Source organism: Pleurodeles waltl, chromosome 2_1 (genome assembly GCF_031143425.1).
Source record: "Pleurodeles waltl isolate 20211129_DDA chromosome 2_1, aPleWal1.hap1.20221129, whole genome shotgun sequence".
NCBI lineage: Eukaryota > Metazoa > Chordata > Amphibia > Caudata > Salamandridae > Pleurodeles > Pleurodeles waltl.
In genome coordinates, this window is record NC_090438.1 from 467,099,990 (window position 1) to 467,127,348 (window position 27,359).

The 27,359-nt window shown below is 41.6% G+C and overlaps 1 protein-coding gene across 1 annotated transcript in view; it reads left to right on the forward strand.

Annotated features, from left to right (window-relative positions):
- PLP1 (proteolipid protein 1) overlaps window positions 1-27,359 on the forward strand; it is a 109,217-nt gene that overhangs the window by 47,381 nt on the left and 34,477 nt on the right. The window contains exon 2 of the mRNA XM_069213525.1: window positions 20,053-20,239. Coding sequence (XP_069069626.1) covers window positions 20,053-20,239 — 187 coding nt within the window. The remainder of the gene's footprint in view (window positions 1-20,052; window positions 20,240-27,359) is intronic.

Sequence of the window (27,359 nt, forward strand, 5' to 3'; positions counted from 1 at the left end):
TTATATTACATATACATATATATGTATTTACACATATATAAGAATACACACACATATACTGTATATGTATGTGTGTTTATATAAGTATATAGTATGACATACTAGCGAGATGTATTTAATCAACATTATATTAATAGTATGGATTAAAATATTTAAGATTTATCACTTTAAACTATATACAAATAAATAACCAAGGAGGCTTGATGTAGACAATGTAGATGTGCTCCGGGACTAGCTAGTACAGAGGAGAGGAGGGAGAAAGAATTGGGAAACGAAGAAGAGGTTGGAGAAATGGTAGTGGTGAATTTTGGGATAAAAGTGATATGAGAGTTTGATTCATAGTTCAGCACTAGATTAATCAGACTGATTTCAGCATCAAATGAATCATTTTGATCAGCTGGGTATTTTTTAGAAAGCATATCTGGCTCTCAGAGTTACTCTGTCAGAGACAGTTCAAAGATATCAACCCGTAGGGATCGAAAATACGATGAAATGTGGGTAATGAAATGGACATACCACCACCACGTTTCCAATTATACTTTTGTGTTTCTGATAATAGTTTCGGTCAACTTTGTGAGGAATTTTGTATCTGAAAAGTACCAGGTTACCTGAGGACACACAGGAAGATCAAGCTAGCTGACACTTAATGAAATAGGATCTAATTTTTCCTTTACCGGCATTGTCACAAGGCCTTACTTCCAACTACAGTCAGGAGTTAGCTTTCTCTAGAAGGTGAGGTAGGTTAGTTTTTATCTTTATGCCAAATGGGATGGCACTAGTGGTACTATGTAATGCATTCCTGTAGTCATTTAGGGTTTGACAGAGGATTTCAAAAATGAATAATTGCATTGTTTTGGAAAGTAGGAGTGATATTTTTAGAGTTGTCATGAACTTCTCTATGATGTCAAAGACCCACTGGCCACAAGGGTGGCTATCTTTTGACTTGAGAACCCTAAGAGTCTTTGAAATCCTTCCTACTGTAAGAAAGTCTGGTGTCTGGCTTCTATGGAAAAGGATACAAATGGTGGAAAATATTTTATTCAGCACAGGTGTAACCACTTCAATTGCAGCACTATGGGCTACATTCACCTCGGGAAAAAGATTACTTATCCATCACAACTAACAGGTGTTGTCCAATAGCAACTTTTTCCCAGATTTCCATAGGTACTGTGGTCATTTTTAGAGGTTCTGAATCATTATCTTTCCTGAGGTTTTCACAAACAGAGCACTTTTCTATTGTCTTCTCTAAAGGTTTTCAAGAAATAGGAGCCAGACTTTCTGATGTGACAGGCATTTTATGGCCAGTATGCCTCTGTGACCTTCATGTGTTAAGTTTACAACCTGGTTTTGGGGGGGAGTGGGATCACTAGACAGTTGGCTTTGAAGATGAGTCTGTTGTGATGTCTTGCTAGTTCATTTTGCATATATTAAGAAGCATTCTAGGTAGCCCCATCTTTGGTTGTTGAGGAGAATTGAGACTGCCCACAAGGTGGGACCATCCCTTGATACTCGTACAAAGCCTTTCTTGCTCTGTGCACATAGGAGAGTTTGCTTGAATGTAGTTATGGCATTTTTCAGCAATAGATGGATTTGGCAAGTGGTGAGTTAAAATCCTGAGACAAAATCAGATGTGTTCTCCAATTAACCAAGCTGATGATTTATCTGGAATTTTTAGTCTTGCAGGTGAAAGCCCAATTACTCTGGACATCTTGAAAGATAATGATCAGAGCTTGATGGTCCGTAACTACAATGAATGGTTCACCATAGATGAATAGGTGAAAGTGTTCTCTTGTTATCTTTCTCAGCTTGCGAGTAGACTTTCTGACAGTTTGTGAGATTGTGAGAATGTTGATAGTTTACTCTATCACGCAGCAAGGGGGTCCACAGTCAGTGTCTCTCTGAGCCAGGATGGAAGCCAACCCAACAGGACTCTTTTTCACCTGATCTCAGTGTCTGGAAGGGTTGATGTAGGCCACATAGTCCACCTCTGGAATTTTCGATCAATCATTGCAAATGTCAGTTGGCATCTTCTTCAACACTTAAAATGACTACCTTTTATGTGAGATCTCTTAATGGTGCACTAACAGTAACAAATACAGTTATGTATTAGGTCAGTAGCTGGCTAGGCCTACGAAGGGGCAAATATCTACTATATTGTTCCATTCAGGAGCAGAAAAAAGTGCGCCAACTCTTTTCTGGATCAGAGTGCATAATCTCATGTGATAAGATATGATCTGATCATAGAACTTCATGGAGGTTTTTCCAAAATAATATTTGTCTTTATTAAGTTATTAAGTGTTAGATTTGCTTCACACAATGCTCAATATACCCCGGTGAGTGTTGGGGGGGGTGCGCCACTGCCATAGCGATGATGTTCCCCTGAGCATATTACAGTATTCCCTCTGGGCTGACTGGCGGGAACATTGTATACGCGCTTCCGCCGGGCTGACTGGCGGGAATAGTGTTAGGATATTAACCTTGGCTCCCTCATGGGAGCCAAGGCCAATATCCAAACACTCCGGCACCCTCGGAATGCTCACTTTCTACAAAGCCTCCCTGTGGCCCCAACACTTCCTTCTTGCCAGCCTTTTCATGGCGGGCTCATGAAAATGCTTGCAGAAAGAGGGGTTGTAATCAGCCTGGTGGTGCTGAGTTCTGCGCCGCCAGGCATGGTTGCATGCCCGACCACCGTCATGGCATCTGGAGCCATGTTCCCAGCAAGAATGGTGGTCTTTGGGCAGTCTGACCCCCAAAGTTGAAATTTGGCAGTCCAACAGCCAAAGCTGCGCCAGTCTGACTGCCACCATGAGTTTGGCAGTCTTATGACTCCTAATGAGGCCATAAATTTGGCAGGCATGTATCTAGACTAATTTTAATTAGTATGAAAATGCCTTACTCACCAAGAAAAGAGAGAGCTACAGAAGGAAGCATTGGCTAACCTGATTCAGGCAGAAGTAACAGGGGATATGCCACTTTTCTAGAGAAAGCATGCCCTTCCTTAAGTGTAACACAACTCCTAAAATAGAATGTTCACTTCCTGCCCAAGAGTGGATGGACCATTTTTGTTTTTATTTTTAACCCTACAGGAATCAGTGTTACTGATCCTGATTTTAATCTAGTTTGTCACCCATTTCCATCTCCTTCATCCTTGAGGATGTTACTTCCGACTGCCTTAGAAAGGAGCTGTAAGAGAAAGGCTCCTAGCCCTGAGGGTGTTCCCCTGGACACATATAAACATCTATCATCCTTTAGAGCCCTCTGCTCAACATGGTCCTAAATGAAGCAGGTGTAGGGTACATACGCACAACTTGGTCATGATTCCTATTTTCAAGAAGGGACATAAAATCAATTGAAAAAGCTACCAACCGATATACTTTTTAGTTTAATCTGAAAACTAATTAGGTATAGTTATTCTCTAAAGAATAGGACAGTTTTCAGAAGTGAGTGCAGCTTGACTGAGGTGCAATATGGATTTAGAAAAGAATTGGGCATGGTGGGGCAATGCCTAAACTTGAATCTCCTGGATTGGAAAATACCCAAGGGCAAAGGTAGGGTGCATTCATATGTGTATATGGATCTGAGTTACTACTTTTCTTTTCACTATCCCTTTATTGACATTTATACCAAGTAAAACAAACTTGCACTACAGGAACACAAGAGTGATCTACAGGGAGGGGCGAGGGGAAGGAGAAGGACGGAGCAGATTAGGAGGGATATAGAGAAATCAGAAGGTGGGGAAATGTTATCACATAATTATTACACTAGTCGTCATACGGTACGCATGTGTTCTAATACAAGGAGTGTATACACAGCTGAAATTGCCTTAAACAGATCATTTTCACATCTGAGGGGGTGCAATGATGTGCCATATGGAATGTGACTAAGTTGCATGTGGCCTACTACAAAAGCCTTCAATCGGTCTCCGAAATGCAGAGATATAATGAGCCATAGCCAATTTAGCTAGGGCACAACTGGCTGGCAGCTAAGATGAAGACTGGTGACATACGCCTGTTGGTGAACTGCCTTGTGAGTGTGTGGGTACTGGAGAATGAGCTGAGGATTAGTGTTGATGGAGATATGCCTGGAAGGGAACCTATATGTCTGTAGGGTGTGAGCACAGAGACATCAATTCCCAGTAATGTGTAAATTCTTCTTGCCAGTAGGCTGTGTCATGGAGCCATGGCCTAGTGGTGGTTGGTGACCCCCAGTGTATTACCACTCTCTTCGTGGCCAGCAGTAGCACCACTGCGGTGAATCATCAGGTGTCAGATGAGATGTCTTTAACACAGCTCAATAATCCAACAAGCGAAGTGCAGGAGGATTTGTGTCCTGTAATTTCCTATATTGCACCTTCTCCCAGTATAATGGCAAAGCCAAGCCAGGTGTATGAAGGTGGCCTGGGGCACCCCGAACCTAATGCAGTGGAATTTGCAACCAGGCCCTTAAATAACAGCTGGAAGGGGGAGTGATATATACAGTGAAGGAACTTAAAATGAACAAGGTGCAGCTAGTAGTTAGGAGAGAGTGTCTGTAGTTGGCTGCAGAAGTATACCCACTATTGGTATGTGAGAGGGGGATGCATGTCTTCTTCCTAGGCCACTCACACAGCTGGCACTGTGAGGTGTGACAAGATCTGCATACTGGTGTATAGGCGGGTTATCAGTCTGCATGGTGAGGGGGTGATGAAGATGTGATCCAAAACACGAAGTGTAGGGGGGAGGCGGGAATTTGTTGTGCATTGAGCGGCAAGAAGCTCTAAGTTGGTAGTATAGCAGTCTATGGAGCTTAGTGTAGGGTGGGCGGTGTCTGGGCTGAGGTGCGAGATGAACATGTTGTCCGGTATAAATCTGAAAAAGTGAAAAGGTTACGATTACGGGCCCAAACCCCTGTCCCCCTGTCCTGTAAAGGTGTGACATTCTGATTATTACAGAGTGGAATGCAGGGGCATAGAGACATGGAAAGCGGACGTGCTTCCTCAAGCCCACCCACGCCCACCCGGCCATATCTCCCATGATGATGTCAGATATTTGTGGCTTGTAGGGTGCGTACAGTGCTGTGGAGAAGGGCCACAGTGCCACCTGGTATGTCTCTATAGCAATATGAGGTTGGAATGGTGTGGAGTGAACCCAATAGTGTAAATAGAAGACCTGAGTGCACAGGGCGCATAGCTGCATATCGGGTGCACCGAACACCACCTGGTTTAGCGGGAAAGTGAGTAATTCCCATTTTACCTATGGTTGCTTGCCAGCTCATATCAGGGTTATTAGAGCAGAGTGTAGCCGATGAAAAAAATCAGGTGGTCAGAGGAATGGGAACGTTGAGGAACAGGTAGGGGAATTTCAGCAAGACAATCATTTTGGCTATAGATATTCGACCTGCCAGGGACAGGAGGACTCTAGTCTACGAGGTCAATCTATCCTCCAACCAAGTGTTGGTGCAACTGGAGTTCACTGTCCAAACTTTGCTTAGGTCTCAACTAAGCCAGATGCCTAAGTATCACACTGGTTATGTGGCCCAGGTGATGGGAAATTCTGTTGTAAATGGAAGCATACTATCAGTGAGCGGAAACAGAATAGACTTGATCCAGTTTATCTGTATGCCTGAGATGTTGCTGAAGTGGATGACTTCATGTGGGATGGAGTCACGGTTATCCTGCGAATCGCGGATGTATAAGGTGATATCGTCTGCTTATATGGAAACCACCAATCCATGGAAGGTAAAGCCATTGCCTCAGTGTCCATGTTGATGTTGGAGGCACGCCATCAGGGGTTCAATTGCTATCGCAAATAACAGTGGTGACAGGGTGCACCATTGTCACATACCTGGCTTGATCTGAAAGGAGTCAGATATCATGCCGTTCAACTTTATCCTAGCTGTGGGGTGAGTGTAAAGGAGTTGTATTTGTCAGAGGAAGCGTAAGCTGATGCCAATGTATGAGACCAGCAGGAACCTGAGTTGCTCCTTTGGTTATGGCAGTGCTTCAATTTGTTAGAGACCAAAGGACATAATCTCTTTACTGGCTTATATATATAGGGCCTGATTCTAACTTTGGAGGACGGTGTTAAACCGTCCCAAAAGTGGCGGATATACCACCTACCGTATTACAAGTCCATTATATCCTATGGAACTCGTAATACGGTAGGTGGTATATCCGCCACTTTTGGGACGGTTTAACACCGTCCTCCAAAGTTAGAATCAGGCCCATAATATTCTATATGCTAGTGTGCACTTTGGACCATCAGGGGAGTTAACACAGCCCTTTAAAATAATAAGAGGAGTTACGCATAATTGTGTTACTGGGGCCCTTTTTATTCTCACTCTATAATAATGGGGTAGATGAGAACCTCCAGGCCCTAGGTAAGATGCTCCAAGAGTTGGTGTACACCCTATACCCATCTTTATATACGCCGATGACACAGTACTGTTAACATGAACTCTAATCTGCTTTATTAGTACCTTCACAGATTATATGGAGGAGGCAGATCCCAAGGTTAATGTGAAAACAACATACACAATGAAGTGTAGGAAGGAAAGACGAAGACTGAACCGATTATTTTAAGGGTGGGTGTATTACCAACGTTAAAAACTTCTCTTACTTGGGACTGTGATTTTCCTCAAGTGATACCTGGTTCAGTCATAAGAGAATGAGTTGTACAAATCTGAGGAGAACAACTGATGGGGTGTTGAGATTCACTGTCAAACGAGGCTTTAAGCCGAGTAACAAAATTCTGTTCATTGTTAGAAATAAATATATTTTGGCTGTCCTGTTTGGGGCTGTGTGTGGGTCTTTGTTAGTTCCTCTCAAATACAAATGCCAGAAAATCAGTTCTTAAGATGTCTACTTGAAGTCCTTTAATCAATCCCAGAGTCTAATATTCATAAAGAGGTTGCACTGTCCCACATTGAGGACTACTTACAAAATAAAACCTGTGGTATACGATTTTGGACAAAATTGGGACATCCTTTTCCAAGGCTATTATTAAAAGATTGCCTATGTTTAGATCAGGCATTTAACATGATTTGGCTACCACTCATTGAAGATGCTCTGAGCCAGAGCACCCTTCAGTGGAGGTGAGGTGGGGGCATAACCATTCCCATACTGGTTGGTGGCCACTACCCCGCTATTTCTTTTTTTTAAAAACATTCCCTGGCATCTAGTAGGCTTTCTGCCACCCCGGGGAGTGGATTGGGGGTAATTGACCCAACAACTTTGTCCCCATTTATTTGGGGTGGGGTATGGCCATCTTTTTTCAAACAAAATTATTCCCTGGTGTCTGGTAGGCTTTCTGCCCCCATCGGGGCAGATGGGCCTTACAAAAATAGGCCGATCCACAAAATTCACAAAATTCCTACCACCCAGCGTTGTTGCATCTATACTGATAACAATTCTGCCCCACTTGTCAGCCTAAAAACATTTTTTTCCAAACTGCCCTTTTGGACCCGCTTTTGTTTCCCCTCAGTTTTGACATGTTTTTGGCTCTTCCTTGTCACTTGGCCCACCTACATAAGCGAGGTATCATTTTTATTGGGAGACTGAAGGGAACGTTGGGTGGTAGGAAATTTGTGCCGGTGTGGTGATCCCACACAGAAATGTGAGGAACATTTTATTGTCTTTTTAGCTAAATTTGAAGTTTTGCTGAGGATTCTGGGTAAGAAAACACTGGAGAATCCACACAAGTCACACCTCCTTGGACTCCCTCAGTGTCTAGTTTTCAGAAATGTCTGCATTTGGTAGGTTTCCCTAGATGGCTGCTGAGCCCAGGCCCAAAAACGCAGGTGCCCCTCCCCCCTGCAAAAACAGGTAGTTTTGTAATTGATCATTTTGATGTGTCCACATAGTATTTTGGGGCATATCCTGTCGTAGGCACTAGGCCTACCCACACAAGTGAAGTACCATTTGTATCGGGAGACTAGGGGGAATGCTGGGTGGAATGAAATTTGTGGTTCCTCTTAGATTCCAAAACTTTCTATCACCGAAATTTGAGGAAAAAGTGTTTTATTTTGGTCAAATTTTGTGGTTTGCAAAGGATTCTCGGTAACAGAACCTGGTGAGAACCCCACAAGTCAACCAATCCGGGATTCTACTAGGTGTCTAGTTTTCAAAAATGTGCAGGTTTGGTAGGTTTCCCTAGGTGCAGGCTGAGCAAGAGGCCAAAACCCAAAGCTAGGTACTTTCCGAAAAACACGTCAGATTTCAATGTAAAAATGTGATGTGTCCATGTTGCATTTCCTGTCACGGGCACTAGACCTACCCACACAAGTGCGGTACCATTTTTATTGGGAGACTTGGGGGAACACAGAATAGAAGAACATGTGTTATTGCCCCTTGCCTTTCTCTACATTTTTATCTTCCAAATGTAAGACAGTGTGTAAAAAAGACGTCTATTTGAGTAATGCCTTGTAATTCACATGCTAATATGGGGACCCCGGAGTTCGGAGATGTGCAAGTAACACTGCTTCTCACCATCTTATCTTGTGCCCATTTTGGAAATACAAAGGTTTTCACTCTTTATATTTCACCAATGAATTGCTATATACCCATTAGACAATGAAAACCCTTTGCCAGGTGCAGCTCATTTATTGGATCTGGGTACCTAGGGGTCTTGATGAACCTACAAGCCCTATATATCCCTGCAACCAGAAAAGTCCAGCTGACATAATGGCATATTGCTTTAAAAAATCTGCCATGGCTGGAGAAAGGTATGGAAGAAAACGTGGACAGAAATTGCTTTTTTTTAACCTAAATTTCAATATTTTTTTATTTTAGTTGTTACTTTCTGTAGGAAAACCTTGAAGGATCTACTCAAATGACCCCTTGCTGAATTCAGAATTTTTTCTACTTTTCAGAAATGTTTAGCTGCCCAGGATCCAGCATTGGTTTCACACACATTTCTGGCGCTAACTGGAAGAATGGATGAAAGCACAAAAAATAGTAAACATGGGATAAGTCCCAGTAAAATGCCAAAATTGTGTTGAAAAATGTGGTTTCCTGATTCAAGTCTGCCTGTTCCTGAAAGCTGGGAAGATGGAGATTTCAGCACCACAAACCCTTTTTTGATGCCATTTTCAGGGATAAAACCACATGCTTTCTTCTGCAGCCCTTTTTCCCATTTTTTTTTTACACTACATTTTAGCTGTATTTTGATTAATACCTTTAGAATACCTAGGATGTTGGGAAAAAAAGACACAAATTTGGCATGGATAGCATAAGCGGACAAAAAATTATCGGGGCCTAAGTGCGAACTGCCCCAAATAGCCCAAAAAGTCTTGGCACAGGAGGGTGAAAAGGCCTGGCAGCGAAGGGGTTAACAATCTTCCCATGTGATGCTGTGGTGTAATTTGGCTGCAATGAATTTTAATTATTTTATTTAAGTTCAATTCATAATTGTTTTGAACAATGCTGTTCTATTGTAGTGTTAGTTTCATGGTTTATTTTATGTGTAAACCGAAAACAATATGTTGACAATGGTCCTGGAACATGAGTGACACCCACAATTAAATTACAGGTTCAATAGGAGGTTGTGGATCTTATCTTCTACTTTTTTAATGTTGAAGAATATGCCATGAAAGTGCTGAGCAACAGGCTTGACCATTTCATCTATGTGCAAATGAATCTGACTTTCATTGCCATTGTCCAGTTCTTAAAACACCATTCACAATTTGATTTGTCTTCTGCAGTCACTTTAGTAATCAGCTAACAAAGGACTTGGAGAAGGTCTACTTCAGTATACTGAATGAGGCATGTGAGTGAGTTGTGGATGAAAATGTCCTGAACATTTAGGAAGCTATTTGAAGCTAATTGGCGGGTGGCAAAGAGGGCTTGCCAGGCATTGTAGCAAAATTGATATTGGATCCAGTTTCCATGTGAAAGGGAATTTGTACCCTCATGGACTTAAATGTTGAGAATGTGTTCAGGCAATCAATCTTCATCTGTAGGGACACTTGTTCTAATGAATAATATCTTTGCTTTTCTCAATGAAGCTCTGAACAATGATGTGTAGCTGGATGATGGTGCGTTGATGCAATGGTGTTTTTCCACAGCTATAGCAAGTCCTCTTAGCAGTTGGGTGGGCGCATAAATGCAGTAGGTAGAAACCACAGTGGTAATACGTGGACTGTATTTCATTTCCACTGGTTTGTAGAGCTTTGGTGTGGTTGACAGCGTTGTCAATTGTACTGCTAGGTTTGTGTCAGTCATGACTTCTGCTTCATATGAAAATGTGCATGATGCTCTGGCCATGAGGGTTTGGAACATATGGGATTGGGTGAAGGGTCAAATAGCAGAACCAGCCCTGGATCCAACCCCCACTATGCATGGAAGATTTGGGTTTGGTGCATGGGAGGTTAAAAGAAGGCCCAGCTTTGGAGGCTCAGCCGCAGGCTCTGGCCAAGAAACATCCTACTGTGCACACGGCTGAATGTTATGCCAGCCGTTTCCTGTGGCTAACAACCTGTACAAATGTCCAAAGGTCGCCTGGAGCTAGGCTTTTCCTAAATGGTCACTTGGGGATAATGAACTACTAAAATAAGTGCAACAGATTATATCAACATGAAAAAATATAATTAATTTGAAAATAAATAATAATTTATATTTCTCCTACGATATTAACACATATTTAAACAAAACGCAGAAAGTCCATAAAAAAATACAAAACCAAATAAACAATACAACTGGTAAAATGTGTTTAGCTAAGCAACCTAAATCTCACCGCCAAAGCTATGTTCATGATACCACATCTCATGCCACAGGTGAAAACGTAAATTACATAATCTGTTATTAGTATAGAAGCCCAAACTGTTACTTCAATGGCAATTCAACAGTATTTTACTGCTAAATGAAGACTGAAAGTGGAAGTGAATGATGCAAGGGCTGTGTGTAATACAATTGTAATGGGCGTTACTGAAGCTTGCTGTACTGAACGTAAAGATCTGTGGAAATAATTTTGCTTTTTTGTATGGTTGTTCCCATGTTAGTTGGTTATGTCTTTCATGCACATTATGCACATTCCATTAACTGAAATAGTCCACTGCACCGTTTGGTTGTCTGCCGCAAAGGAAAAGTACACTACTTATTTATGTACTTAACAAAGTAGAATTTTAGTAAAAAATGCAGCCTTTGTGTTGTTAGAAATCACATTTTGTCTGCAGAAGTTCTACATTCCGGTAGCGATTCTGTTTAAAGTTCAGTTAAGAATGTGCACAGATTGGAATTGGAATGCGTATGTTTTGTTCACCTTTTGTGAATAGGTGCAGATAGAAAAATGCACAACGATGAATTATGCAAATCAGTAGCCGAGGCCTTTTCTACACAATTATGGATTTATCACACTTGCCATATATTGTGCAGCATAATTTAGATTACCTTGGCAAACAATATGAACCTCTATAGCCACATAAGTCTAGTGGGCCTAACAATGGTAAAGTCCTGCACATATGAGTATATGTATATATTTTTTTCTACTGAAAAAACAGTCTCCCCAGCCAACACCCTTCCTGAGTGCCAGTGGGAGCCTGCATTTCTCCCGGTGAGAGATTGGTTGGAGCATCTTCTTTCTGTGCTCCCACCCGGGTGGGAGTAAAGTTGGGTTTTCTGCTTGGGAGAGTGTAAGCAGGGTATGCCCGTACTTTCCCAGGAATGAACAGTAGTGTCCGAGGACATAGGGTGCCCAGGTCACTGCTTGGATCAGGTCTGTGGGATGGGGTTTCTGGGGCCCAGCACTCTCATCCGCTTAAAAAAGACACTAGTCCCAGGGAGTGGGGTCCTCAGGAATCTAATATGGCTCAGGGAGGGGGGCTGTACTCTACTCCCCAAGACTTAAAAAAGTCCACAGGGAATGGGGTCCCCAGGGCTTCATAATGTCACAGGGAGGGGGTCTTCAGTTTTAGCTTCTCAACATATCCTGTGCAGCATGATATATCCAAACATTTTAAAACTTCACCTCCCTGAAATTACTCAACGGATTTACAACAAATCATAAAAGCATGCTTTCTGGACCAGCATCTAGCTTTCTGCCAAATTCTGTGTAATTCTGCTCAGAGTAAAGTATTTGATAAACAAATAGCATGCCTTTGATTATTTTTTAGCCTTTTTTGAGACCACAAAATGCGGCCACAGCACGAACAACAAGGAGTCCCACACTCCTACGGAAGGAGATACAGCTTCCAGTTGGAGTGCTTTAAATTATAGTAACCTCTCCTGGGGTCATGAATTTAATGACCCGGGAGACTTCCTGCGATTTTGTTTAATTTTTGTTAGGGGTGATGCTGTGCTCCCTGCAGCCCCACACAACATTAACACAACATTAACAAAAAAGCCTGGTGGTCCGCTTCCCCTTCTTGGGGCAACACTAGCAGAAAGACATTTTTTTTAAAAAGCCCTTGCAGGTCATTATGGGGCACTGCTTTTTATGTATTTATTTTACTATGGCAATAGGGGTCTGTGGCTCTCCTCCCTGAACCATGTTGAGGCCCCGGGAATCCTATCCCCCAGGCATTATTTACTTTTTAATAGGGAGGGGCATCAGGATCCCTCCCCAAGCCTTCTGAAGGCCTCCGGAGACCTCATCACCAAGAACTCATGTCCCTATCCTCCAGGGCCCGAAGGCAGCAGTACCCCCCAGGAAACTGCATTTCTCTGCCTGTGAGAGTGCGGGCAGCGACCACAGGTTTGCTCCCCCCTGACAGGAATAGAGAAAAGCTGCCCCCACGAGGTGGAAGCATTAAAATGTAGTGAGCTCTTGACAAACCCAAGATAGGTGCATGCACAGGAGGCATGGGGTTTGGCCCCAAGGGTTCTTAGTGCTGTGGATGTCCCAGGTGAGACTGGGTTACCCTCAGCAACCATAAATCTATTCGGCCTCGGGGGTGGGGTCCAAGGGCTTAAAGTAAAGTAAATTAGCCTCAAAATGTGTGTCCCCCCCAAAACATAATAAAATGTAAAATGGCCCTGGCCCACCCAGGAGGGATTAAAAGTAAAAAGAGTGGATGCTTGCCTTTTGTTTCTTTTACTGTACCGCAGATCCCATCCCATCAAAGAAATACTGGTTTGGGCCTAATTTTCAGGCTTTCCCTCCCTTCCAATATGTTTCTTTTACCTTTTTTTGAGGACAGTAGACTAAGGGCCTGATTTAGATTTTGGTGGATAGGGTTGCACCATCACAACAGTGATGGATATCCGGTTCGCCGAAATATAAGTCCCATTATTTCCTATGGGATTTATATTTCGGAGGATGGGGTATCCATCGCAGTTGTGATAGAGTAACCCATCTGCTGAAATCTAAATCAGGCCCTTATTCCCCAAGTCCTAAAATGTCTGCCAATATGTTTTTGTTGATGTGGTGGCAGTCCAACAGATCTTATCTTTAGATTGGTTTGATCCAAGGATACTCCGTAGAATGACATATACATAAATTTTGTACTTTAATTGATCAAAAACTACTAAACGGATTTACACCAAATTACAAAGCATGCTTTCTGCCCCACAATCTAGCTTTCTGCCAAATCTGGTGTAATTCCATCCAGCTCTTTTTGCCATATTGCTGTTCACTTTCCCTATGGCAAATTGCATGGGGAATATGCATTTTGAGACCCCCTTTTTAACAGCTCTAGCTTTACAGATCACCCTAAAAAATGAAGAAACAAATGTATACATCAAAGCAATACCCTTTCAGGCTCACTGTGCTGTATAAATTATGCAGAAAGGGAAGATGGGTACCCTGGGTACTTTCTAAGTTTTCAGTGAAGAGCAGTTCCTTTATTTGGAACACTCCACAACACCACCGACACTCAAATACTGCTCACCTCAAATGTCTGTTTTTGTAGAAGAGTTTTTAGGCAAAGGATTAGGCCTCCATACCTGGCTAGAAAAGTGACAAAATTATTTGCCAGTTCTGTAGCAACATCTTTAAGCATAGAATTAGCTGCTGCCATCCACGCCAAGTTGAAAAATGTCAAGAGGCTTTTACCACTCCATATGTATGTCTATATACTCCTTATACTAGTGTCCCTCAGAGAAACAAGTGTCCTCCTGATGCTAGCGTCACTTGAATAGATAACAGCGCTCACCACAATTATGGTGCATACATCTTTATTACAAGGCAACTGAGGCACCACGGTAGCGCTACATTCGAAGCGTTTCAATCCTGAAGGCCTTGGCTACGGATGGCATTTCCACCATCAATAGAACATGAAAACAAACTGCGAACTATCACATATAGAAACAAACACCAGACACATGCATTGAAGAGCCATATAAAGCAGTGCACAATGTTGTAACTTGTTTATACACATTTTGAGAGAGAGAAGAATGTTCGAAATACCACGCTGTTACAGCAAATCTTCTCATTTGATTACTTTGTGTTTTCAAGAATCTTACACAAAATATCCAAAAGCGCATTATTCCTCGTATATCGGAAGACTCATGATTATACTCCCAGAAACATGTCTCCATGTATGGAACAGGTAAAACATCTCTCCTAGGTTGACGGATACAAATATTTTTTTCTTAATATCAAAACTATGATTCATTATATCTTTGTGGCCATGTGTTGTGACTCAATACATATCATACATATTTATATTAATCTCTCAAAAACTACTAAACTGATTTATACCAAATTATAAAAATCATGCTTTCTGGTCCAAGATCTAGCTTTCTACCAAATTTGGTGTAATTTCGACCAGCTGTTTTTGTAATATTGCTGTTCAATTTCCCTAAGGCAAATTACATGGAGAATACATGTTTTGAGATCCCCTTTTTATCAGCACCCGCTTGACAGATAACCTTAAAAAATTGAAGAGACATATGTATACATCATAGCAATACCCTTTCAGGCTCACTGGGCAATATAAATTATGCAAAAAGGGAAGACAGGCACTCTGGGTAGTTTCCTAGTTTTCAGTGAAGAACAGTTTCTTTATATGGAACACTCTACAACACCTCCGACACTATAATACTGCACACCTCAAACGTCTGTTGTTCTAGCAGAGTTTTTACACATAGGATTAGCACAGTGCCATCCACGCCAAGCTGGAAAAGTGACAAACTCCATTTTCAGTTTTGCAGCAACGTCTTTTAGCATAGGATTAGCTGTTGCCATTCAAGCCAAGCGGATAAATGGCAAAAGCCTTTTACCACTCTATATGTATATCTACATACTCCTTATACTAGTGTCCCTCAGAGAGACAAGTGCTCCTTATGCTAACGTCACTCGAATAGACAACAGCACTCACCACAATGCTGTTACATACATCTTTATTTCAAGGTAACTGAGGTGTAATGGTAGCCCTACATCCAAAGCGTTTCAACTCCAAAGGCCTTGGCCATGGATGACAATACCACCATCAACAGAACATGAAAACAAATAGCGGACTATCGCATATAGAAACAAACAGCAGACTCATGCATTGAAAAGACATTTAAAGCAGCACACAATGTTGTAACTTGTTTATACACATTTTGAGAGGCAGGAAGGTTGGTGATACAGCGTTAATACAGTAAATCTTCTCCTTTAATTAACTTATGTCTTCAAGAATCTTGTACAAAATATCCTAAAGCACATTGGACCAGATGTACAAAGCTCTTTTGCATTTCTTAACGGTCTGAATCGGTATTTCCGGCCAGTAAGGAATGCCTTTTCTAATGTACAAAGGCCCTTAAGGAATCGAAAATTGTGATTTCTGCCATGTAGAAATCGCAAATGTACGATTCCCTGAATAGGAAATCGCAAATAGGGATTACATATTTGCGATTCCTATTCTGATGTAAAAAGCATTTCTTAAATGTGACATTTAAGAGATGCAATTAACACCAACTTCAAGTCGGTGGTAACCAGGTGCAATTTGAAAAATGCACCCCAAGGTGCTTTTTTTAATTGCAATAGAGCAACACACATGCCCCTCAGGCAAAGGTGTGCTCTACAGGTGCACCCCTATTTTTGAGGTGCACCCCTATTTTTTAGGTGCACCAAGCGGGGCCCTTCGCTCTTTGCCATCCCTGGTTTTGCATTTCATAGATAACGACTTTCTTAATAAGAAATCGCTATTTTGGAAATGCAAAACCAGCCCACTGACTAAAATGCAATGGGATTTCTTAATACTGATTTCCTAATAGCGATTCTTACTTTGTAGGAATCGCTATTAGGAAATCGGTATCTCTGTACATAGCGTTTTGCATTTCTTACATAGCGATTTTCTATGAAGTCGTTATTTAAGAAATGCAAAACTGCATTTTTGTACATCTGGCCAATAGTACTGTAAATATTGCCTGGACTCTCTGCTTTTTATGTTTTTAAAGTATATTGTAGATGCTGTTGAACATTCAGACAGTGCCACTATGTGGTAAGACAGTCATACATTAGTGCTGGTGATTACAAATAAGTGTTAGGGACTGGCAAATATCACCACAAATGAAGCACTGCTGATGTGGTTCCAAGCTGGGATATCTGCAGTGTAAACACTAACCTGGGATGTTTTCAAATTACTATGCGGGCTACAGGCTGGGGGCAGGGCAATTTCCGGAAAAATCCACACAGACCGCTATCATGAAACAACCCCAGGACGTTTACTGGTAGTCCTAAAATACACCACCACCAATACTACTGTGCCCTGTAAAGTCTTATTCAATCAATGCCCATAAGAAATGATGAAAACTAAACAGTTTAATAATTATTCGTACATGTAGCATTTACTTCACATGATAACTATTGGCAATAAAAGGATATAAATATATGAAAAAAGAGAACCAAATTTTCATTGTCAAGAGAAAAAATACAAAACTGAAAAGAACAGGTATTTGTTTTATTTGTTTTGTATAACACGGAGTGTTAATTTGCAGCTACATTGTGGTGAATGCTTCTTTCACAATTTGGCTAGGACCAATATAATTTAGTGACATAGTGTATGTTGGGTGAGAATAATTCATGTATACATCTGGAAGGAGTAATACTGTACACAAAGAACACTTACACACCCAGAATTCCAGCAGCGTGATAAAGGTACTCAGATTTGTTAAATCCCCCATGCTGTGCAGAAACGTATGGCAACTGAGCAATTATTTATATAATGAAATTTCAGAACTTTGCTCATGAGAAGGCGTCCTGGATGCATATTAATATGTGTGGGTCGCTGTGGGCAGATGACAGGAACATAGCTGTCACTGGTGCAGCAGTTGCAGTTGCACTGGGGCCTAGATGTCTAAGAGGTCCACTGGACCCCAATTATGACTTTATAACATTATCTACCATGGGTATTTGATGCTCCTTTTCCTTTCTTGCATTGTGTCTCACTGCATCCTTGTGGTTGATAGAGTGCTTTGCTTCATGCAGATTCTAGCGCAATTGCAGGGCTCATGAAGCACTCTCTGGTGGTTCTCTAATTCCAAATGAGGTTAATTATTAAAAAGCAATACATTTCAGTAACAGGAAGCATGATAGGCTACACATGGAAGACAAACACTGGAAAGGTTTCAAACCACAACGTTTATTGAGGGATTTACAAAGTTGCAAGCTTATCCAAATTAGTTACATATCAATAATCAGTACATGAATGCATCAGTCGATATATTTTAAAGCAATGCAAAAGTCAAACGAGGAAAGGGGAACTATGATAAAGTTGCCTCATAAGGTAAGTTAAGTAAAAACAGTTCTCCCATAAAGACAGCACCCAACTCTGCTAAGTTGTGCAAGGGTTCTGCTCGCTTGTCAGGAAAGACATCATAAGGGTGTTTGAAAATAATTTGAACCATCTCCTACACAACATTAGCTTAAATTGCACAACTCATTATTTTCTCATGTCACTACACAGTGAGGCTGCTCTAAGCGTCCTTCAAACTTATAGTTATCTGCAACAAAACAAGATACATCATACCATCCTATGCTCTAAAGGGGCACGTTGTAACAAATCAGGACATTATGCAGTTATTGTTTACAAGAAAACATTTCACATTTTCACACGATAACATGAACAAGGTCACACTCACGTTGTAAATGTGGACTTAGCCTTTTCTGGAAAAATGGAAGACATGTCTGTGTGAAAAAGATGGCACCCAAACATTAGCCACAAGCTATGGTAAATCTAAACATGAACAACACACAGTCAGTACATTTGCATTTTACATGTTAATGTTGATATGAATGGAAGACTAAATATGATAAATAGCTCCACCTCTGTGCCACCGGCAGATGAGTGAGGTAAGGAGAGCCAAGGGTAATGTTCGATTACATGTGTATTTGTATAAGGTATTGACAGGTGAGGTAGTCAACATGCTTTAACATGGGAATAATTTAGGGCCAGATGTACAAAGCCCTTTTGCATTTTTTAACGGTCCAAATCAGTATTCCGGGCTGTTAAGAAATGCAAAACGGTGTTTTCTGATGTACAAAGGCCTTTAGGTAATCGCAAATAGGGATTACCTATTTGTGATTCCTGTTCTGATGTACAAAGCATTTCCTAAATGCGATTTGGGCATTAAGGAAATACAATTACCATTGACTTGAAGTTGATGGTAACCATGTGCAATTTAAAAAAAAGCACCCCAAAATGCTTTTTTTAAATCGCAATAGAGCACACACTTGCCCCTTGGGGATATGTGACTCTACATGTGCACCACTATTTGTGGGGTGGACCGGGTGGGAAGGGGGGATTTTGCCCATTGCTATTGTTGGTTTTGCATTTCCCAAATAGCGATTTCCCATTAGGAAGTTGCTATGTGGGAAATGCCAAACCGGCTCATTGACACAAATGCAATGGGATTCCTTATTTATGATTTCCTAATAGCGATTTCTACTTTGTAGGAATCGCCATTAGGAAATCAGTATCTCTGTATATAGCATTTTGCATTTCTTAAATTGTTTTTTCTATGAAGTCGCTATTTGGGAAATGAAAAATTGCATTTTAGTACATTTGGTCCTAGGTGATCTAGAATAGTGAAAATGTAAAGTTTGTCTTGTATGAGGATTAGGATTTGGTAGGGCTGACAGTGACAGTGGGTAGTGCCAACCCTGGTGGCCTCCTTAGAAATATCTCGGGCCCTGGTGCCTACATTATTACAAATTAGGCACTGCCTACTAGTGTTTATGAGCTGTGCTGTCAACATCGTGCATTAACTTGGAGATTTACCACATTGGTGTATGTTCTATACATAGGGCACTTTCGAGAAAAAACAAATGCATTGACCCTGTTTGCGTTCTGCACAGAGCTACATCATTGCAATGTCCTAGCCTTCCTAGCAGCTGTTTTTAGCAAGAATCAATATTATATATTATTTTTGAAAGTTAGTTCTGAAACATAATTCTTTTTAGGTCTGGCTTTTGAGACACCTTTAGTGTCTCAACAGGCTAACGTTCTTTGTTTTTTTTATGTACACAATATACATACAATGGGCTTTATTCATTGGTCTGTTAAATTGACATTCACATTTTGCTTCAGTTCACTTGCAGCATACTGAATGATGCAAAGGGCCAGCCCACTTTTCCCATTGGCTCCCTTCATGTTGTGTGAATGCATGTTGTTCACATCGTCAAAACATAGTTCCCTTCTCTTCAACGACACAGCTGGTTCAAAGATTGTTTATTTTACTTTTTGAAATAAACTGAAATTGCCAGCTATTTACTTTGCCTCCACCTGGGTTCCTAGTTAGTTGTAATCTAATCCATCTTCTTTTCAAAATTGCTCTACAGAAGTGGTTAAATGACACTGCAGTCTGAGTGCTTGGGATGGTGGTATCTTCTTATTTCCTCCACAGATAATAATAATAAAATGAATGGACAATGGAAAGGCTTCTCATTTAAAACATATCAAGAATATAACAACAACCTCAGTGAACATCTTTCAATTTAACATTTTTATTACAAGCATATCACAACCTCGTTTAGGAGGCTTTATGGTTTTTTAATTGTATTTTCCAGCATTTGCTTGCACTAAAAAAATCAACCATCATATCAGCGAAAGCAAGACTTGTTGGCTTTTCCAATTATTGTTTTTCATTTATTTCATATTTGTGAGATTTCTCTCTTTCTCGCAATTAGCGGCTAAGACTGTTTCTATCTTTTCCAGGTTGGCTAGACTGCTGCATGAAATGCGTGGCAGGAGTCCCCTTCGCCTCCATGGTAGCCACAGTGCTGTGTTTCTCAGGAGTGGCACTCTTCTGTGGATGTGGACATGAAGCTCTTGCGGGAACAGAAAAGCTCATAGAAACTTACTTTTCCAAAAACTACCAGGACTATGAATACCTTATCAGTGTGTAAGTGTAAACATTTATAACGGATTGCTTCAAAAAGGAACAGTTAATATAGAAATTTAAATGAGTGGTTTTAGTCTGTGATATGCTGGGAAGCTCAAGCAAGTCATAGGGCACAGTAACTTTAATATAATTATATCTGGACTTGTTCACTTTTTTCTGGCAGATGGAATTTTAGCCGCCCCTTGAGACAGGGGCCCTTGAGACAGGTCGCAGCACGGTGTACCACAATAGACATCTCCTCATAGATCAGTAATCCCAAAGGAGCTCAATCTGCACCTGTGTGTGAGAGTGTGTGGTTTGACCCTTGCGGTGATGAGGAGCATTTTGGTCTCCACAATTACACTTGCAGTGATTTATCAGGTTTAAGGTGCAAGTCGGCACAGAAACAGATAGGTAAATGTGATGCAAATATGAAATCCAGAATCACTCTACTGTCATGCAGAACAGAGAGCTTATTTGAAGAATCCATCAGTTCAGGAAGCAAAGGGCCTCATTACGAGTCTGGCAGTCCAAAACCCAGACCGCCACACTTGTGGAAAGGAGACCGCTGCGATGCTGTCCCCTCCCCCCAGCTCTATTATCAGAGGTTTCTGCCAGTGAAAACATTGCAACAGCATTGGCCTTGGCTCCTTCTGGAGTCAAGGCCAATGCCTTCGCACAGAGGGTGCCCCTAGCACCCTCAGAATGTGCACTGTCTGCTGCTGCAGAAAGTGCACATTCCTAGAGTGCTGTGCAAGGGGCAGGGCCCCCCCTGTGACCCACAGCACTGCTTTCCACCAGCCTTTCCATGGTGGGGACCCACAATGAAAAGGCTGGCGGAAAGTGGACTCGTGATCTGCATGGCAGTGCTGCACTCAGGAACCACCATGTCTAACCACAACTCCGACTGCCGCTACCCATCAGGAACTATGTTCCTGGTGGTGGCACCGGTTCACTGGTGGCCCGACCGCCAGGGTCGTAATATGGCGGTCAGACCCCCAGGAGTGCAGTGGTCCTACCACCACCGCAAGTCTGGCAGTCTTGAGACCACCAGACCCGTAATCAGGCCCTAAGTAATTTCTAAAAAACTAAGATTAGCAAAGAAAGACTGCAATCAAAAAATCTAAATATAAGAAATAAACGAGGCTGAAGATAAACATTATTAGGATTCGGCACAAGATCCTAAAAAAACCTATCATTCTGGTGGGTAGTGGCCAAGAGAATAGTGGAGCAATCCCCAAGTGGCAGATTTGATTTTGTACTGGGATGTGAACAATGCAAATTGCAGCAACACTAGCACTGCTGATGAGGCATTAAATACACAGGACAGATGGGCCACTTTGATGTGCATTTGTGAATTTTTTCCACAAAATTTGCCATCATAAACTGGAATGTTTTGTGAAAGAAAAAGATTAATTGGGGCACCGCATGCTGATTAGTACAATATATAAGTGAGAAGAATAGAGACACCTGGGCCGTACTAAAGTTCTCTGCTGGGACAAATCTTTTCTCTGTTCCCCAGGTTTGGAGCGCTAGTGTGTAACATGCTATGTGCTTCCTGAATTCCCTATTAACATTCACATAATTGATACGATTAAGGAAGATGGTTGCTCAATATTTCATCTGAAGCTGGATGGAGGTGGGCGGGCGAGCACCAGTACTTATAACAATAATATGGTGCTAAAAGCCAGGACCCCAGAGGGCTTTTAGCAAAGCTAGCATTTTATGGAGGGCTGTTCCTTGACACAAAGTGCCTGATTATTAATTTTGTGGTTGGAAAATCCAACTGCAAGACCCGTGGTGAGGAGTCCGCCACGGACCTGGCGGTCTCCCCACCTGCCTTTTTATGAATTTTCCTCTGGACTGACTTGCGGAAAACAAGGTTTCTGCTGGTCAGCCCAGTGGAAAACATGTAGCGGCATTGTATGGAGCTGAGTCCAATGCTGTCACACATGGGGGCTAACGAGCAACCTCAGAATGCGCACTGTCTGCAACTTTGCTGGGGAGGGTGGACCCTGCACTGCCCACGACAATGTCTCGGGCAGTGTAGGGCCCCACCTGTGGTCCCCAGCACTTCTTCTATGCCAGCCTTTTCATAGCTGTGATTGCTTTTATATAAAGTATCCTTTTTTAAAGCAGCCCATTTTCCTTGAAGGAAAATAGGATCTGTTTAAAAAAAACAACTCAAACCTTTGATATGAGCAGGCAGTGGTCTCTGCTCATAAAAAACGTTTTTGTTAACATGCACGAAGGGGAAGGGGACCAATGGTGATCACGTCCCATTTGCGAATGGCTTACCAACTCCTTTGTGGAGGTGGTAAAACAATGTTTTGAAACCAGATTTTAGTCACAAAACATTAATTCAAAGATTAAAGATTTTGGCCTTATCGCCACCATGTGTGCGCCATATTTAATAAGCAGCACACCATGGTGCAGGGTAGGGGCAATAGCGTCAACATTTGTTACACTATTGATGTACTTTGCAGGACTAGCACCAACATTTTGGTGCTAGTCATATAAATTATATAGAGGCCCATTTTAATAAATGATGTGCCTCCTTTTAACACCTGCTCAGAGCAGGCATTAAAAAATTCAGCTAAGAACGGCACAAAGTAAACTTTTAGATTTCATTGCTCTATTTTTTCACACACCCCCTTGCATACATTATGGCTGGGGCAGGATAATGGGGCACAAGGGGTTACAAAGTAGCTCAATGCATGCATTACACCACTTTATAACTATGGCACTGCGATTTTTGAAGCATAACGGCACACTAGTATAGAAAAAATGATGCTAATCTGATGCCAGAGCTTCTTAAATCTGGGTCTTAGTATCTGGAAAGAACTCCCTTAACATGCCCCTTCCACATACCGAATCTGTATTAATTCCCAAACCCAAATAGTGATTTGGTAAGATTTGGTAACAGGTTACCGAATCGCTAACTTGGTTTGATGAATAAGAACATGCCATTTTGCAGTCGGAAAGGCTCAGATTTTACAAATCGGATCCTTACCGACCCTAACATTTTACATGAGAGCCCTGCTATTTAAAGTAGCAGCACTATGTTGCATGGGCTTCACCCAATACATTTTTGTCTCTTAATAAAACTAAATAAATGAATTCACATATGTGCACTGAAGTGAATGCAGTTGAGGAGCTTACTTACCAAGCGGAAATGATGATAGGCTGAAAGAAGGCTTGGAAAAAAGACAATATTCAGCAATCAATTTAAAACATTAGTCCACTGTAGGATCAATAGATAGTCTAGATATGTATATCTGGGACCTCTACATAATTGACGTACCTGCAGGTTGTAGCTTGTTGCTCTGATATAACTAATAACTAGCCATGCTTAATATTAGGCTTATGCCACGAGCACAGGAATATATAGATAATGCTATGACTTTAAATATTTCCCTTTCTGGATATCGTAGATGCTTGGTTTATATGGGTCACAGAACTTCCATGTTGTACATGAAAACCACATTGTTATGAAATACCTGATTCTAAAAGACCAAAGCGATCATGTAAGTATACCAGTATTTGAAAATTGAGGTTAGACATTAAGAGGGATCTGGAATGTGAGGTCTGAAGGATTATATAACCTCAGGATGGTGGGCCCACAAAATATTGAATCACAAATATCAATGAGTTAGAATATTGCGGACATAATATTGAAAATAAAATCTCAGTGGTAAGTAAATCTAGGTTTTGTATTCCTAGTGCCACCTACATGTCCCTATTGTTATGTATATTTTCAAGGTATGCAGAAGTGGAGTTAGGAATAGCAAATCTATACTTCCATACTTCCATATAGTCACTTACCTTTTGATATTTTGGACCTCTATTTTCTGTCCTTGATATTAATATGCCATAATATAGTTGCTGTCAATATTTGGTAGTAAAATCCTCAAGACTTGTTCAGATTCTGAGAAGGTTACTAAAAACCTCTTAACTGCATTGGAAAGCCATTAAATTATTAAACTGGTGCTGTAGATTCAGGAAATCATGACCTAACATGAAAGGTAATTATCTACGCTACCTTAAATTTCTTGTCACATTTTAAATAGGCCTGGAAGAAATTGTATTTACCCTGTAGTAATTGGGGTAATTTTAGTATTTGCACATTACGTTTGTGATGCAGCATAACCAAAGTTATGCAATTACTCCAGCTTGAGTAATTAAGAGTAATATGGATAAAAATCCTACCACAGAAGCACAGGAACAGTGAACTAAGGGCCTGATTTAGATGTTAGCAGTAACGGTCCCGCCGTCGGTTTTCCTACTGAAAACCTTTCCGCTATCAGGATGGTCCACCTGCCGTATTTAGATGTTGGCGGTCCCATAGACATTAATCTACTCAATTCCAGCTGACTCTGCCAAGAAATCCCATCCCCCAACATGGCACCATAGGAAAAAGTGGCTGACGGCGGGACTCCAGCCACACTTACCGCCGAGCAGATTTGGATGTCCCATACTGCCAAACAAAAAGTGGCAGTCCGATCTCCACTTCTGACTTGGAAGATTGAGGGGAAAAGGGGTGAAAACTCACCTTTTCTCCCGGTTCCACTTCTGTTTCTGGCTGGACTCAACTGGACAGGACCCTCAGTCGCTGCTGTCATGGTACCCCAGAGAAACTATAACCCCCCGTAGCTGGATACAAAAGTAGGCAACCCGCATTGGCTGTGTGTACACTGGGGGCTCACTGCACATGGGCAAGGGACCACTGCAGACATATATTTGTTACAGTAATTTTTTTAATTGCTGTGACATGCATATGTCGGGGACATGGGTGGGCCAGACAAGGGTGGAGACACACTAGTACACAACATGTATCGAACACATACACAACTGTAATTATGGAGTTAGATTTAATTGAAAAATGAATGCTGGCTCCAGAATGACAGTGAATTCACATTTGTCAACTGTGTCAATGTGTGCACATTGCAAGGGGACCTGTCATGCTGTGCTTTTGTTGTGTGTGTGAGTCAGTACCTCTCTATTTGTGTGATATTGGCTGGATGAGGTGAAAGGAGGTGTAGTGGGTGATGTGGTTGTGTCAGTATGTGTGAAACTTGCATATGGAATGGAAGTTGGTGTGTATGTTGTGTTGTGTGTTGTGTTGCTGCATGCAGAAGTCAGGAGCATGTTCTTGTGTGGGGGTCACTGTTGTGATGTGCTTGTGTGTGCATGTGTTTGCGTAGATGAGTGTGTTGGTTGTTGTGGTTGTGTCGTGTGTGGGTGCAGTGTCACTAGTGTGTGTATGTTGTGTGGTAGATGTCTGCGTATGTGCAGCATGTAGGTGTTGTGTTGTGGTGTAATGGCAATGGATAATGGAATGTGGTGTGTTGTGATGTGATGTGTGTGATGCTATGGGAGGCATATGTGAAGGGTAGAGTGTGTATGTGTGTGAGACTTAGCTCTATCCCACAGCTGCTGGCATTGTCCGATGTCGATTGGGTCCAGCGATGTCCTCCCTTCATCAGCCAACCACTGCCACTACACCTCCTGTCCAACTGTAACATCTAAATGTGGCCTGCGGGAACCCACCTGCCTGACAGCTAGGAAGAGCATTCCATTGTGGTAGTCTTTAGCTCAGAATACATTTCAATACGGCGGGTGGAAAACTGTCAGCTTGGCAGTCTTCTTGGGTCCACCGCCGAAGCAGCTTGGCGGTGTGACCACCAACATCTAAATCAGGCCCTAAGAGAGGGAGAGAGAAACAGCTGATGGCTACTGCTTTTCCTGATCTGTAGCATTTAGTGCTATTATCTTCAAGCAAAATGCATCCTCTGGCTCATTCTAAGTGCGAGCCTCCATTTTGCACTAAGAAAATAGCACTTAAGCCTAACTTTTGCTTCTCACACAATTACATATAATTACAAGTAATTTTGGGGTAATTACAAAAAATCACACCACAGAGAATTATGCCAACCCCTAGTTTTAAATAGATTGATTTGATAGAGCAATGTACTTGTAATGTGTTCTAAATCGATTTTTCTAAATTTTTATTAGGATCACCTTTGCATTTATATATTTTTTTTGTATGGTTTTGCGTGCTTTTGACAAGCCTTAATAAAACAAGAAAAAATGGTGCAATGCTACATGTGAAATCACCAAACAACTCTTGCTAACTCACATTTTAGCAAAGCAATAGCACTACTTACATATTTGCTTATAAGTGGTAATGCATGCAAACACCAGCATGCATAAATGCTCATGTCTGCATGTTTGTTATTTGCATACATTAATACTTTAAAGCCAGCACTAATACCATTGCTAATGTGTGTGCTTTTTATGTTAGCGACATGAGCGCTGGTTACACAAGAAGGGCAAATGAAGATAGCTCTTAGCAGACATAATGAAAAGCACAGCTGGCTTGTCAGTTGCCCCCCTTCCCTGCCTTTTCTAACAGCAGCATAATCTCCGGGTTTACTCCCACCATTCCAAAAACAAGTGAATTTTTTAAGAGGGAGATAACTTGACGTAAAAAATAAGGGCAAAGGCCCTTGCCAGGAGGCCACTGCAGCTTGCACCATATATTGTCACTGTCAGCGCTGCCAGTGGCTGCACCTACACAACTCCTAGCCATCACACTGCTACAAGAATGACGAATCATACTGTTCAAAGTCCCCAAAGCTATAAGAATGGCTTGGGTGGCATGTATTAGTTGTATATTGAATTAGTAAACAACTGTTGTTCTGCTCATCATTAAATTACAAAAAAACGGCCCATCAAATGGCTGCTGTCAAGTGCCATTGTTGGCAATTAAGTGCCAGTGCCGAGCACTGGAAACCACTGACTCAAATTAAGCACTGGTTAGAAATGGGAACAAATGCAAGGGAGAATAAAAATAGATCATGTTTTAGGACTGGAAATGAGATTGAGAAAGAAATAGGATAATAATGTATTTTCTGGATAACCCTCAAAACTTTGGAACTTTCAAGCACTACAAAAACGTATGACACCATCACCCTCATTCAATGGTACTCCTCCCTATGACCATAGATGTCACTCATATGGAAAATCAAATCTGTCACCCACTGGTTACTCTAGTCTCAATACCAGGTACACTAACCCTCTGAGCCACAATGGAATGCAAACCTGCCACTTGCAAGTTAAAACTCTGGTAGTAGATGCT